This window comes from Sapajus apella, unplaced genomic scaffold (genome assembly GCF_009761245.1).
Source record: "Sapajus apella isolate SASKATOON/1434 unplaced genomic scaffold, GSC_monkey_1.0 scaffold140, whole genome shotgun sequence".
Taxonomy (NCBI): Eukaryota; Metazoa; Chordata; class Mammalia; order Primates; family Cebidae; genus Sapajus; species Sapajus apella.
Window position 1 is genome coordinate 2,444,616 of NW_022437080.1, and position 13,559 is coordinate 2,458,174.

The 13,559-nt window shown below is 38.6% G+C and overlaps 1 protein-coding gene across 5 annotated transcripts in view; it reads right to left on the reverse strand.

Moving 5' to 3' along the window:
* Positions 1–13,559, reverse strand: part of UGGT1 (UDP-glucose glycoprotein glucosyltransferase 1) — a 113,849-nt gene that overhangs the window by 35,385 nt on the left and 64,905 nt on the right. For 4 of the 5 annotated variants that reach the window (XM_032263948.1, XM_032263945.1, XM_032263950.1 and 1 more), the window contains exons 19-25: positions 10,980–11,100; positions 8,319–8,417; positions 7,512–7,535; positions 6,556–6,650; positions 4,486–4,692; positions 3,606–3,737; positions 2,849–2,979 (exon numbers count right to left, since the gene is read on the reverse strand). In XM_032263948.1, the coding sequence (XP_032119839.1) occupies positions 2,849–2,979; positions 3,606–3,737; positions 4,486–4,692; positions 6,556–6,650; positions 7,512–7,535; positions 8,319–8,417; positions 10,980–11,100 (809 nt within the window). The remainder of the gene's footprint in view (positions 1–2,848; positions 2,980–3,605; positions 3,738–4,485; positions 4,693–6,555; positions 6,651–7,511; positions 7,536–8,318; positions 8,418–10,979; positions 11,101–13,559) is intronic. The other variant, XM_032263946.1, reaches the window with a different exon arrangement.

Below are 13,559 nucleotides of genomic sequence, written 5' to 3' on the forward strand. Positions count from 1 at the left end.
AATTGAAATTACACATTACATCAAGAAATAAGCTCTGATATTCTGGCTCATAATTCTGTATTTTTAAATATCTATAAACAAAAGTGGGATTATACTGACAGCCTGCATTTTTACTTAAAAATATATCATAAAAATCCTTTGGTTGGTTAATAAATACAGCAGTATTTCAATATTTTTGTTTGTTTGCTTGAGACAGGGTCTCACTCCAGTTGTCCAGGCTGTAGTCCAGTGGCTTGATCTCAGCATCCTTGACCTTCCACGCACAGCTGATTCCCCCACCTCAGTCTCCCATGTAGCTGGGACAACAGGTGCATAACACCAGGCCCAGCTAATTTTTTGTATTTTTAGTACAGACAGGGTTTTGCCATGTTTCCCAGTCTAGTCTTAAACTCCTGGGCTCAAGCAATGTTATCCCAAAGTGCTGGGATAACAGGCATGAGCCACCGTGCCTAGCCTATTTCAATGTTTTTTTATGACTGCATAATATTATATTTATGGACACAGAATAACCTAAATATTAAACCAATCAACTATTGAACATCTATGTTGTTTCTAATTTCACTATGATAATGAACACTGCAGTAAACAACTTTAAAAAGAATTTTATTGCCCCTGCCTCTTCTAAAATTGATTTCTAACAGAAAAAGATCTTGAATTAAACCTGAAAAAAAAGCTCCGATTTGCTGAACCAAAGACTAAATCCTGAGTAAGAATTTAAAAAGAGTATTTGTGAATGTATCTGAACTATAAGTAAACCTATACATTTCCTTTGAATGCAGCAAATATATCAAATTAACTATTTTGGTTCAACTTCTCAATATAAATGCCAAATATATATAATATAGGCCATTTTCTTCCTGATGTGTCAACATGGTCACAAAACATGTCAAGGGCACTTGGTTACAAGGACTGGGGTGACAGGCCAACAAGAAACCCCCTGAAGGTTGATGAAGTGCCGTGATCAAAGCATCCAGAGCCAACCTTCAGGACAGCCTTGGGATGCAGGTTGGGTCATGAATGATAGCGGTGGCTGTCATGGGGAAGGGGACCACTCCAAGGTGGGGCAGCATATGCCTGTGGCACGGCTGCTTCGAGTCATGAGTACCTCCTGGCCTATACCAGGGAAGTGTTTCATAGGCTGGGACAAAGGGCATCACTCAGGAGCCACTGAGGTAAGAGGGACGCTCCTTATTTGTAGCCCCAGTACTGGCCAAAATGAGAAAAGATTTCTTCCCATATAATTGAACAAGACATGGCAACAGCTGACTTTAACAACTTTCCTACTCAACATTTCTCTAAAACATGCCCTTGAACTCTGTGGCATGATGATGTAAGAAAAAAAACAGCAGAACTTTTTTTAATATATATTTATTTTGTTACTTTTTATGAGATGGAGTCTCACTCTGTCACCCAGGCTGGGGCGCAGTGGTGCAATCTCGGCTCACTGCAACCTCCCCAGAAGAACTTTTAAATTTTATATACTCCAACTATGCATCAAAGAACACATCTCCACAGAATGGGAGAAAATGTTTGCAAATCATGTATCTGGTAAGAAAGCGATATCCAGAATGTATAAAAAACTGCCGCATCTACAACAATAAAAACAACCCAGTTAAAAATGAGCAAAGGAGCCAAGTATGGTGGCTCACACCTGGAATCTCAGCACTTTGGGAAGCTGAGGCAGGCAGATCACGAGGTGAGGAGTTTGAGACCAGCCTGGACAACATGGTGAAACCTCATCTCTACTAAAAATAAAAATAAAAAAATTAGCTGGGCATGGCGGTGCATGCCTGTAATCTTAGCTACTGACGCTGAGGCAGGAAAATCACTTGAACCTGGGAGGTGGAGGTTGCAGTGGGCCAACATGGCGCCACTGTACTCCAGCCTGGGTGACAGAGCAAGACTCCATCTTGGGTCGGGGGAGCACAAAGGACTTGAATAGACATTTTCCCAGATATACATATGTAGCCAATCTGCACATGACATGATGCTCAACATTACCAATCATTAGGGAAATGCAAATCAAACCACAAAGAGAAGGCACTTCATACCCACAAGGATGGCTATTATAAAAAAACAAACAAACAAAAATCCAGAAAATTACAAATGTGAGGATGTGGAGAAACTGAAATCCTTGGGCATTGTCAATGGGAATGTAAAACGGTACAACCACCGTGGGAAAAGGTATTGTGGTTCCTCAAAAAATTAAACATAGAAATATATCCTCCAACTACACAGTCATCTGATATTTAATGCAGAAACTCGGTATATATAACATGTACTACAGGTTCCATCCAAACAATTTATTTTCTTCCATTAAGAGAAATAACACACTAAAATACATCAGCTTATAATAACACTGAAATACTTAAAATAAAAAAAAAAACAACAATTCCAATTCATCATCACTTTTGAAGACACAAGGTAAACAACTCAGTAGTCTCACTGGTAAATAAAAGAAACATTTAAACCGCCTTTCTTTTCCTGAACAAAATAAAACTGAAGGGTAACCAAATAGGTAATGAGGGAAAGTATCACTTTATATAAGTATTCCAGGTAATAAATAAACGAGCCTCTTTACTTCTGCACATATTTGAAATTTTTCACAACCAAAGTTATAAAAATAAAAACAGAGAGAACTAATTCAGTTCTTTAAATAGTAGACTACAAAATAAATTCTCTTGTTTCAACAGAAGCATACATTTGAATTGAAGAGAATTATTAGATTTTTAAAACTGGAAATAAAACACCGTGGGATATGCAGTGAGTGACAACATACAATCCTAACTGACCAATAAAAAAAGTCCAATTATATAACTCCTGTAATTCCTCCTATGGCAAAACTTACACATCTTCTTCTACCCGAAGCTGTTGAATGTGAGATTTTATTTTCTGTCCTGAGGTTTTTAAGATGATATTTTCGAGGAGGTGGAAATCATCTTGATTAAAGAGCTCACTATCCTTCAGTGGCCCAATGATCTGTGAAGGAGAGAAAAGCAGGCGCTCAGAGCTGGAAGGCTGCCTGCACTCAGCAAGCTAGTAAGAAACCCTCTGGTGTCCTCAGGCCATCTCATACACCAGGTCACCTTAAAAAGCTGAGACAGGTACATGTCTAGATAAAATCAGTGAAACAATACAAAGTGAAGCCCAAAACAAATATTTATAGCTACCTGTTTACTTATCAATTCCTCAAGGACACAGTGTAAACCTGTGTACATCACAGTATTTTATAGTAAGCAAACTCCAAAGTAAAATAAAATTGCAATGTCGTTTTCATTAATTCTCCCTGAATAAAAACAACAAAGGCCACTTTATGTGTCAAAGGCCATACTGATTTACTGTCTGAGGGCCACCACACTCTCTCACTGCCTCGCACAATGGCAGGACACAAATCGACAGCCAGGAAGGCTCCACCCAAGGATATTTGCCTATCAAAAAGCACAGCCCCTTGGAAACAGGAGGCAGAAACATCATTGGCACTTCATAAGCCCCAATCACCTTTGAAAAAAGAGTGGCCCTGCTTGAAGAGTTTACTAGCTTCAGAGAAGAATTCTGCAAAGACTGTTCACAGAGCTAATGTGAAGTCAAGCTTGACAAATCCTCACCCTTCCATTGCTGATCACTGCCCTCTGTCCCTTCTTCAGCTTCAGAACATCCCTGCAGTACACGGCATGAGACAAAATGAAATCCATTTTGGAAGACTCAAAGACCTCTTTAAAAAGACTGAAATCCATTCCCTAGGAAAGTAATCATTATTAAGGAAAAATAGTCGTTATTATGCAAACCATATAAATGAAAAAACACAGTGAACAAACCATAAAATTCTCTTTTCCTGGAAAGTAATAACTAATTTTCATAATTAACATTAAGCTGTGTCAATTCTTCAGCCTCCCCACCATCTCCCTACTACTGAGAGTAACTGCTATTTCCTTATCTTTTCCTGTGATTTGTTTGACTGGCAGACTATTCTTCATTCCTTTATTCTGCATTTTAAAATCTTTTTAATTTCCAGTGACAGCTTCTTTTCCTAACTGAAATTTCAAATAATGTATACTCATCATTCTGTAACAAATTTAAAAACTACAAAACTATGTCAAAAAAAGTAACAGATAATACAAATGAACAAACACAGGCTTACTCTGGAAACACATCAAGAACCTATAAGCCTTGAACCCCTAAGTGGCTCAAATCTCCATTTTTTTTGCTCTATAAATAAGTCATATTGTCTCTTTTAAAAACTGTACATAACAAAATGGCCCCATACTTAACACAAAACTCAAATCATGCACCACAAGAAAGCTAGGGAAGGTTAAAATAAAGGGAATGTGACAGAATTATTTCTTGGAAAGGTTCTTCCAAATTAAAAAAAATTCCCTGAGACTCAGGACTAAAACGACAAATCATGATCATGATCCAGACATGTAAGCCACAGGGAGTGAGCTTCTGCAGAGAGAATGCAGCCTCATGGGAGGCTTGGAGCCTTACCCCAACAGAGAACTCCGCAATGTCAGCTCCTGCGGCCAGGGCCTCTGCAGCCCCCTCCTTGGCCATTTTGGTGATGAAGTTCTTAGCAGCGTTGGAGGTCTGAGTTTGGAGAGCTGCCCAGATTGCTCTGGAAATCTGAGTGTTCTCATAGCTTATCTCTTTGGCAGGATTATTTATCATGCTTATTCTAACATTGTTACTGGATTTCTGTTCACAAAATGGGAAATTAGAGTCATATGGTAGATATTTTTGAACTTAAAAAGCAGCATTAACAACAGTCATGTTCAATAAGTAGCAAATAGAATCTCTCTTAAAAGTCTCAAGTAGTTCTCCTCTGCATTCAGAATAAAATTAAAATGCCATCATCAACCATTCAAAAACCTTACATGAAGTGGCCTCCAGCCTACCTTTCCAATTTCATTTCTTACTACCCCTGTGTGTTTGAAGAATATAAAATGTGGTATGCCTCACATTGGCATACCAACCCAACTACATTACATCTTTCCCTCCTTAAGTTCTAACCATTTTTCAGTGCTCTGCTCAAACCCATGGCCTTTCCACATTCCGAATACAACTCAATCTCTCCCTAGGTGAAAAGACAAGAATCCAAGTGGAAGAATATACCCAGGACACACAAAGCCAAAAAATGGCTTGTACCAATAACATAAGCAACAGAAATTTATGTTTGTGTGTACCAAAAGACATAAGAATATTCACTGCAACAGTCTTATAATGGCACCAAACTAAAAACCCAACTGTCCTTAAAACAGCGTAAACAAACAAAACTTTGTGGTACAGCCATATGATATAATATTACAGGATGAAAAAGGACTATATACCCCTACTTGCAACATCATGAATAAATCTTACAAAAGATTGAGCAAAGTAACCAAACACAAATGAAATTGCATATGATTTCATTTTAATAAACTAAAAGATAGGCAAACCTATTATCTAATGTGAGAAGAGGGAAGAAGGGTAGTGTCTGGGCACAAGTGTGGGAGGGCTTTTAGGAACTTAAGAATTCTTTATTTTTTGACCTGAGTGATGGTCACAAGAGTGTGTTCTCTTTGTGACACTGTGTATCCTATGATTTGAGCACTTCCTGTGAACTCACATTTTACTTCAATTAAAACAGTTATTAAAAAATGCAACTCTCCCTCCCCATTCTCCTACCCCAGTACCACTTGAAGATGTATGCATTTGTGTTAGAGTGCCTTTCACATATAACTATCACCCTTAGCTAGAACTAACTGCCCTGATCTAACTTCGAATTGACCACAGCATTTGGTCCACTCCTTGAACAACACCAGGACAGACAAAGCCAAAAAAGGGCTTGTACCAATAACATAAGCAACAGAAGGACACTCAGCACATAAGTACAATTGAAACCACCTGGATATTTCCTTATTTCATTAAGCCTTCCCAGGTACAGGGTAGAAAGAGGACCATGAAGAGGGCTGTGAGGTACGGGTGAAGATGCAAACTGAAACAGCCCAGAAAAAATAATTTTGACATTTTATCCTCTAACAATGATCCTCTCCAAAAGAATCAGCTGCTTCTCAACCACCTGCCACTGCCACTTACTCAAGCCCAACTATTCACAGCAGCGTATCTTCTCAGAGTATCTATGTGTGTATCTCTCAGTGCATCTGGATCTACCTCTGCTAAACACACAGACTACCATTCCCGTGTGCCACTGCCCCCATGTCCAGACCTCTGTCGTGGGAAGGACCCCATCTCCCCAATACAGTACACAACACAATCACTGGAGCAACTCTGCTGCAAGAACATGAACAGTCATGTCATAAAACTTGTCTATGATGAGGAGCTCACTATTTATTTTTGTCTCTGCAAGAATCTATTCCTTTCAACAAAGACTGGATACTGCAGTCTTAGATCTCTTTTCTTGTGAGCTGGCAGATCTCTAGAGATACGATGCTCTGTTCCTTCGAGCATTAAGAAAGCAGGACTCCCAACTCCCACTGAACAATCTGAGCTGCACAGCAATGTCCATGAGGACAACTACAGCCACAAATAGAAATATAAAATGAAGTCATAGATACTTGCCTGATGCCTGATGGCATCATATAATAACTGCCGTCCAGAAGGACTATCAAAATCCCCAACAATCCAAAAAGTTACTGGCCTAATAAAAGAATCATCTGTAGAAAAACAAAAACAACTAATTGAGTTGGAAGAGAAAAGCACATTCTGTTTCAACACCTGAACATGAAATTGACCAAATAATTTGTGAAAAACATGCAAAAAGAAGAAAATGACAAGCCTAATAAAGACAGAAGGAAAGGTAGTACAATTTACTACAAGGAAAGCAGGGGAATCTTCCACAGAGTTTAGTTACAGACTAGGAACATGCACTAATGAATTCTACTGTGGTCTGGGCATCTGTCAGCATGTAAAGTAAAAAATAGCCTTTGAACATGTGGGCAACATACTGTCATTTTTTTGAATTGATTTTTTTCTGGCAGGAACAAGGAGAAGAAGGGCATGCTGTCATTTTTAATCATATTCATTTGTAATTTTCTGAAAATTCTTTAGAAATATTTATACAAAATTAATGTACATTGGCTGGGTGCAGTGGTTCATGCCTGTAATCCTAGCACTTTGGGAGGCTGAGGTAGGTGGATCACTTGAGGTCAGGAGTTCGAAACTAGTCTGGCCAACATAGTGAAACCCTGTCCCTACTAAAAATACAAAAAAAATTAGATGGGTGTGGTGGCAGGCACCTGTATTCCCAGCTACTTGGGAGGTTGAGGCAGGCAAATCACTTGAATCCGGAAGGCGGAGGTTGCAGTGGGCTGAGATCACGCCACTGTACTCCAGCCTAGGTAACAGAGCAAGACTCCGTATCAAAAGAAAAAAAATTATCTACATTGATAATAGCCGTCTGTTACTCACAGATTCCAGAAACAGTACAATTAAGTGTTGATAAATTCTAAATTATACTGGTTGCTGAATTCACAGAAGAAAATTAAGAAATAGGACATTCTGAAGTTTAAAGTTACCATAGATTTCCTTGGAGGACATTCCTGGACAAAAGTAAAGAGAAAAGAGTAGAATAAAAGAAAATATCATTTCTGTAATGAATGCCTACTATAAGTGCCAAAAATCCAAACAATGGCTAACATGGTCTATAGTTCTTCCTGTTGCTTAATCTCATCAGTGTCACAGTGCTGTCCTAGTACCCTGAGAAAGTTTCTTTCAAGAACCAAATGGAGTAATTGCCTCTATTCTACATACTGCTGGAAAAGCAGAACTTCTCTCAGGGAGAGACCACAGCGGAAATTTAAAAAGTGAATAAAAATAGCTGCCTTGAAAGACAGCCAGTGCTTTTTTGAAGCACTGATCAGAGGGGCACAGAATCTGTCCGCCACTAAAGGGGCATCATTTTATAAAATCTTAGCCTAACTAAATACTTCTACATAAAATCAGCTTCAAAGATTATACAAAGCTTTCTAAAACCAACTTTTATAAACCCCAAAACAATATCGACCCTGTACTGTCATTTTCAATCCATTAACCCATTTTTACAACATAAATGTTTTTCCATTTGAACTATGAAATATTTTCCTTTTGACTTAACAGGTAATACAAAATTTATAAAGATGTTTGAATTCTTAAACAAATGTATATTTTAAACAAATACACAAAGGATTAAATTTTAAATATTTTCTAGATTCACAGCATTATAAGAAATAAGAAAAATTATGAAGTCTCTTTCCCTTAATTTTTCTCTTAATTTGCACATTAAGATGAATATGCAAATACTTTTTTAAAAATGTTGAATGCAAGACAAGCCTCAAATGGATTACCTTTCTTTGTCAGATAGTTCATACTATTGACTACAGCGGCAGTCTTCCCTTGGGAATCCAAGGTAGTAAATCTAGCATAATCATCCACAAAGAAGTTATCTGGGAGAAAAAATGAAATAAGTATATATTAAGTTCCAGTTCAATCTAATGTTAATATTCAACTGATAACCTGACTTGATCATAATAATAAGATTTATAAAAATGCATGAGCAAAGTATATTAAGTTCCATGTTTACTGAACAAGTTCACAACATGGCCCCTATCCCTATTGAAGTCACATATCAAAGATACAATGTTGATGAAAACATACATATCTCATACAACTATCATATAAGTACGTGTCAGTTTAATGGCTGAAATTCATCCTATTCCCATTCCTGTCACTTGTCAACTGGAGAATAATCTCAAAGAGATCCCCTTAACTAATTTCTCCCTTCCCCAGTCCAACCAGTAGAGCAAGCTCTTCCCGTTCCTATGGAGGAAGCAGAGGTAAAAGAGAAAATATATAACAAAACTGGTTTTTATTTTGTAGGTCTAACAAAATATCACTTTTTAAACCCTTAACAGAAATAAAAGGTCACTGTCACTCTTTTCACATATGTACCTTCTCCAATTAGTGTCGAAGGGCAATCCTCATTATTCATTTCCCCTCAGATAATTATTCCTAGAACTCCAGTTTCATCAAGTCATTCTCTTGCTCTAAACTACCCACTAATTTCTTGCAGACTATAAAATGGTCTGCAGCCTAGAACTTGTTCAGCCTAGTATCATAAACCCTCTGTCTCTAACAATCTCCCCAATCCTAAACATCATTGCACCCTACACAAATGTCAGTCTTCTCATTGCTGTCATATACAGTTTGCCTGCCTACCCACCCATCTATTCATCTGTGCACATGCTCATTCATCTACGCTATCACTTGACAATGCACACTGAACACCTATTATCCATAGAATTCGATCCAGGAAAACAGCAGAAAATAAGTCAGACACGGTCCCTTTTGTGAAGGAAGGGACAGCACACCATACTGGTAAAAATTAGTATCCTACTGAAAATGCTCCAGGACAGCCAAAGCCAAAGAAACGTGGGTGATGGTGCCATTACCACCAGGTCAGAAAGATGTCAGTGCCTCCTAATGGATGTCTGCACTGGGTTCATCTGACAGCCAGCATCTTTGCCATGGTGGTCTAGCATTGTTTCCTAGCTCATTACAGTAACACTCAATGGAAAAGGAAATTAAAAAACAGAATTGTTATTATGCTCCTTATTCATGTGTATTCCACAGACAACCTTTCAAGTTTAAATAAAAATGATAAAAACAACAAACACTTAGGACGAAGAGTCACAACACGCTCACCTTGCTCTACTGAAACTTCAGGGAAGAAAGGAAAACCCAGCTGTGAAGAAAAAACTCACTTTCTGGGTAGTTTCTTTCTCAAATATAAGCCTATATTTACATCTTTTCCTCAGTGTGTATGCTTATCTATGTGTGTTATACACACACACACACACACACACACGTGTGTATTTTTCCTCTACCTAAAAGAAACTTTCAGTTTCAAGTGGATAAGAGAGAGTGCATTAACAACCATAGATTGCTACGTTCATTATACTCAACTATAATAATAAATAGTTGGTTATGACTTCATTACACACATCTTTCCTTCCCCAGTGAGATTTCATGGGCTAGTGATGACAGTTCCATCTCATTTCCAGGTGTTTGCTGAAGTGGCCTTCAGAGTCTCGAGGAAGGCACAAAGAACAAATTGCAGCTGGACTTAACACATTTTTTGGCTCTTATAAGGTATTCCAGTGGAAAACACCCAAATGTCCACCAACTGAGAACAGATACGTGTGGACTATCCACAAAGTGGACTATAAAGAGGAACAAAATACTGACGTATCAACAACATGCATAAACCTTAACATGTTAAATTAAAGAAGCCAGGCACAAAAGGCTTCCAATTATATGAAATGTCTAGAATAGGCAAATCGATAGAAACAGAAAAGTAGATTAGTTGTCGCCAGGGGATGGGGAAGAGAGGAACAGACAGTGACTACTAACAGGTACATGGAATTTTGGGGGGTGATGACAATGACATAAAATTAGACAGTGGTAATGACTGCACAAACTTTGTGGTTTTCTCATTTAAAAAACCATTAAATTGCATACTTTAAAAGGCTGAGTTTTACGAAATATACATTGTATCCTGATGAAGCTGCTAAAGGCCTTCCTAAGTTCTTACAGTGAAATTCAGTGAGATATTTGTGGACTTTATGGCTGATTCTAGAATGAGGATGAAGAAAGAGAACTGCTTTATGACCACGGAAGCCAAAAATCCAGGTCCATTCTCATTCTCAATTGTCTGTTTAGTTGACATTTAAATGGCACTAAATATTTTTTAAAGTTTACAGGGTTTTGCCCAGGAAGATGTTTTCTTCTTTAAGAGGAAACTCTTATGAATTTAGAAGCTCATATTATGAACTAAAGGTGCAAAGAGTTTACACATAAAATATTCTCACAATCTTGGGCTATCTTTTGAACACTGCAGAAGATAATCAGAATATTAAAATCTGAAAAAATGTAAAGATTCTGAAAATCTATAAAAGTAAAAAAAAAAAAAAAAAAAAGTATAAGGTTGTTCCTGAAATGCTCCTTACTACTCGCTGTTAAATCCAGGTAGTCTCGTTCAGCTGTCAAAATCCTAGAATTGATTCGTGGAACAACATTTGGCTGATTCATGATATACTCTACCACATCTTGATCATGGGGCAGTTCACCCTGCAAGAAAAAAAAAGGAGGTTGAGGGGGAAGTGTAAAGCAAATTTGAACAATAATAATTCATTAGGAACTAAAAACTCACTAACTTTATAAACAGCTTCCTCTGTGTTAATAATAGTTAAGATAGAAGTTACCATGCTATTGATCCCTGTCACTGCCAAGCATACCTGGGCACATTGCCTACAGGATCTCTACCTCTACCAACAATGTGAGGCAAAATGTTGTTGACACTCATTGTAAAGATGAGGAAGCTAAGGCACGGAAAGGTTAAATAACTTACTCGAACTCACAAAGCCAATGCAAAGTGATTATGAAATCCAAACACAGACTAGGAGCAGTGGCTCACACCTATAATCCCAGCACTTTGGGAGGCTGAGGCAGGCAGATTGCTTGAGGTCATGAGTTAGAGACCGACCAGCCTGGCCAACATGGTGAAATACACTAAAAATATTTCTGTATTTTTAGTATCTCTACTAAAAATATAAAAGTAGCCAGGCGTGGTGGCAGGTGCCTGTAATCCCAGCTATTCGGGAGGCTGACGCAGGAGAATCACTTGAATGTGGGAGGCAGAGGTTGCAGTGAGCCAAGTTCACACCACTACACTGGGATAGAGTGAAACTCTGTCTCAAGAGAAAAAAAAGAAGAGAAAAAAATGCAAACCCATGTTTACTTGGTCTCCCCACATACCACTGTGCTTTGCCACAAGCTCAACAAATTAGTTAAGGGTTAACATAAGCAAAAATCCATTTGTAGAACTACTCATAGTTAGCTTCCTTCTTAGGGAGAAAACCAAAGATCTTCTCTCAAGCAGTTAATAAGCTTTGTAATAAAACCACTTCTATCTTTGTTCAATCTCAGCCATCCAAGTAACCCTGTATCTCCAGAGTTAGAATTACAATGAGAGGAGGAGAAATCATCTGTCATTTATTCTTCCCTTTTCCATAGCTCATATTACAGAAAAAGTTATACTTCTTGAAGGTGACCTCAGAGCCATGTGTCAACAACTATGCAAATGTGCAGATTTACCAAACTTAAAATATTTAACACACAAGCATATTTTAAAGTCATTTTCTTATTTATCCTGAGACAGGGTCTTCCTCTGTCACCCAGGCTGGAGGGTATAATGAGATCCATAGCTCACTGCAGTCTCGACCTCCAAGGCTCAAGGGATTCTCCCACCTCAACCTCCCAAATAGCTGGGACTACAGGCATGTGCTACAATACCCGGCTAATTTTTGTATTTTTGTAGATGGCGTTTCACCATGTTGCCCAGGCTGGTCTCAGACAGCTGGGCTCAAGAGCTCTCTCTCACCAGGTCCTTGCTAAAGTCATTTTCAAGATAAAGATGTGAATCAAATATACACATTCAAGTCTAAATAATTCCAATTAGACATTGCTTGGAGCTACTTAATGAGGAGCATATGAACCAAACCATACCAATCAAAAGACTTACAAAGGTATGAGATGGCTCACTGTACATGTTGGCCCATGTACAAAACTTTGGTCAATACTATAAATCTACCTGATTCCAATTAGAAGCCTATCTAGTTCAAAGAGGGGAATTTGGCAAAGTCTACAGAAATTTTAAATGTAAGCTGGCAGGGTCTGGGGAAGGCACAGCAGGTGCCATGTCCAGCTGCGAAGGTGCTGCTGAAACAGCCCAAGAAACAGGCCAAGGGGATGGATGAAGATAAGGCTTTCAAGTAGAAACAAAAAGAGGAGCAGAAGAAACAAAAATAGGAATTAAAATTAAAGGCCATGGGGAAGGGCCCCCTGGTCACAGGCGAAATTAAGGAATCTGGATCCGGCACAGTGGCTCATGCCTGTAATCCCAGCACTTTGGGAGGCCAAGGTAGGTGGATCGCCTGAGGTCAGGAGTTCAAGAGCAGCCTAGCCAACATGGTAAAACCCTGTCTCTACTAAAAATACAAAAATTAGCCAGGCATGGTGGCAGGTGCCTGTAATCCCAAATACTCAGGAGGCTGAGGCAGAAGAGTTGCCTGAACCTGGAACGCAGAAGTTGCAGTGAGCCGAGATCACACCATTGCACTCTAGCCTGGGTGACGAAGCAAGGCTCCATCTAAAAAGAAATAAAAAAATGTGGCAACAAAAAAAATCTGGCCTTGTGCCTGAGGAGATGGTGACCCTTGATTTCATTCGTATTTAAACATCTGTATTCCCTACCATAACATCTTCTGCCACCTATAGATGAAGTGTTGTCTTGAAGCCTGTTGTACATTTAAGAATAAACATTTGCAAAAAAATTTTAATTAAAAAAATAAAAAATTTTAAATGTAATATCTCCTGACCAGCTCTTCTATACACACACGTACATGCGTGCGCGCGCGCGTGCGCGCGCCCACACACACACACACACACACACACACACACACACAACAGTTGAGGAAGAAACCATGAGTAGTACAGGACAGGAGTGTATGAGTAAAAGTTTCTCTTCA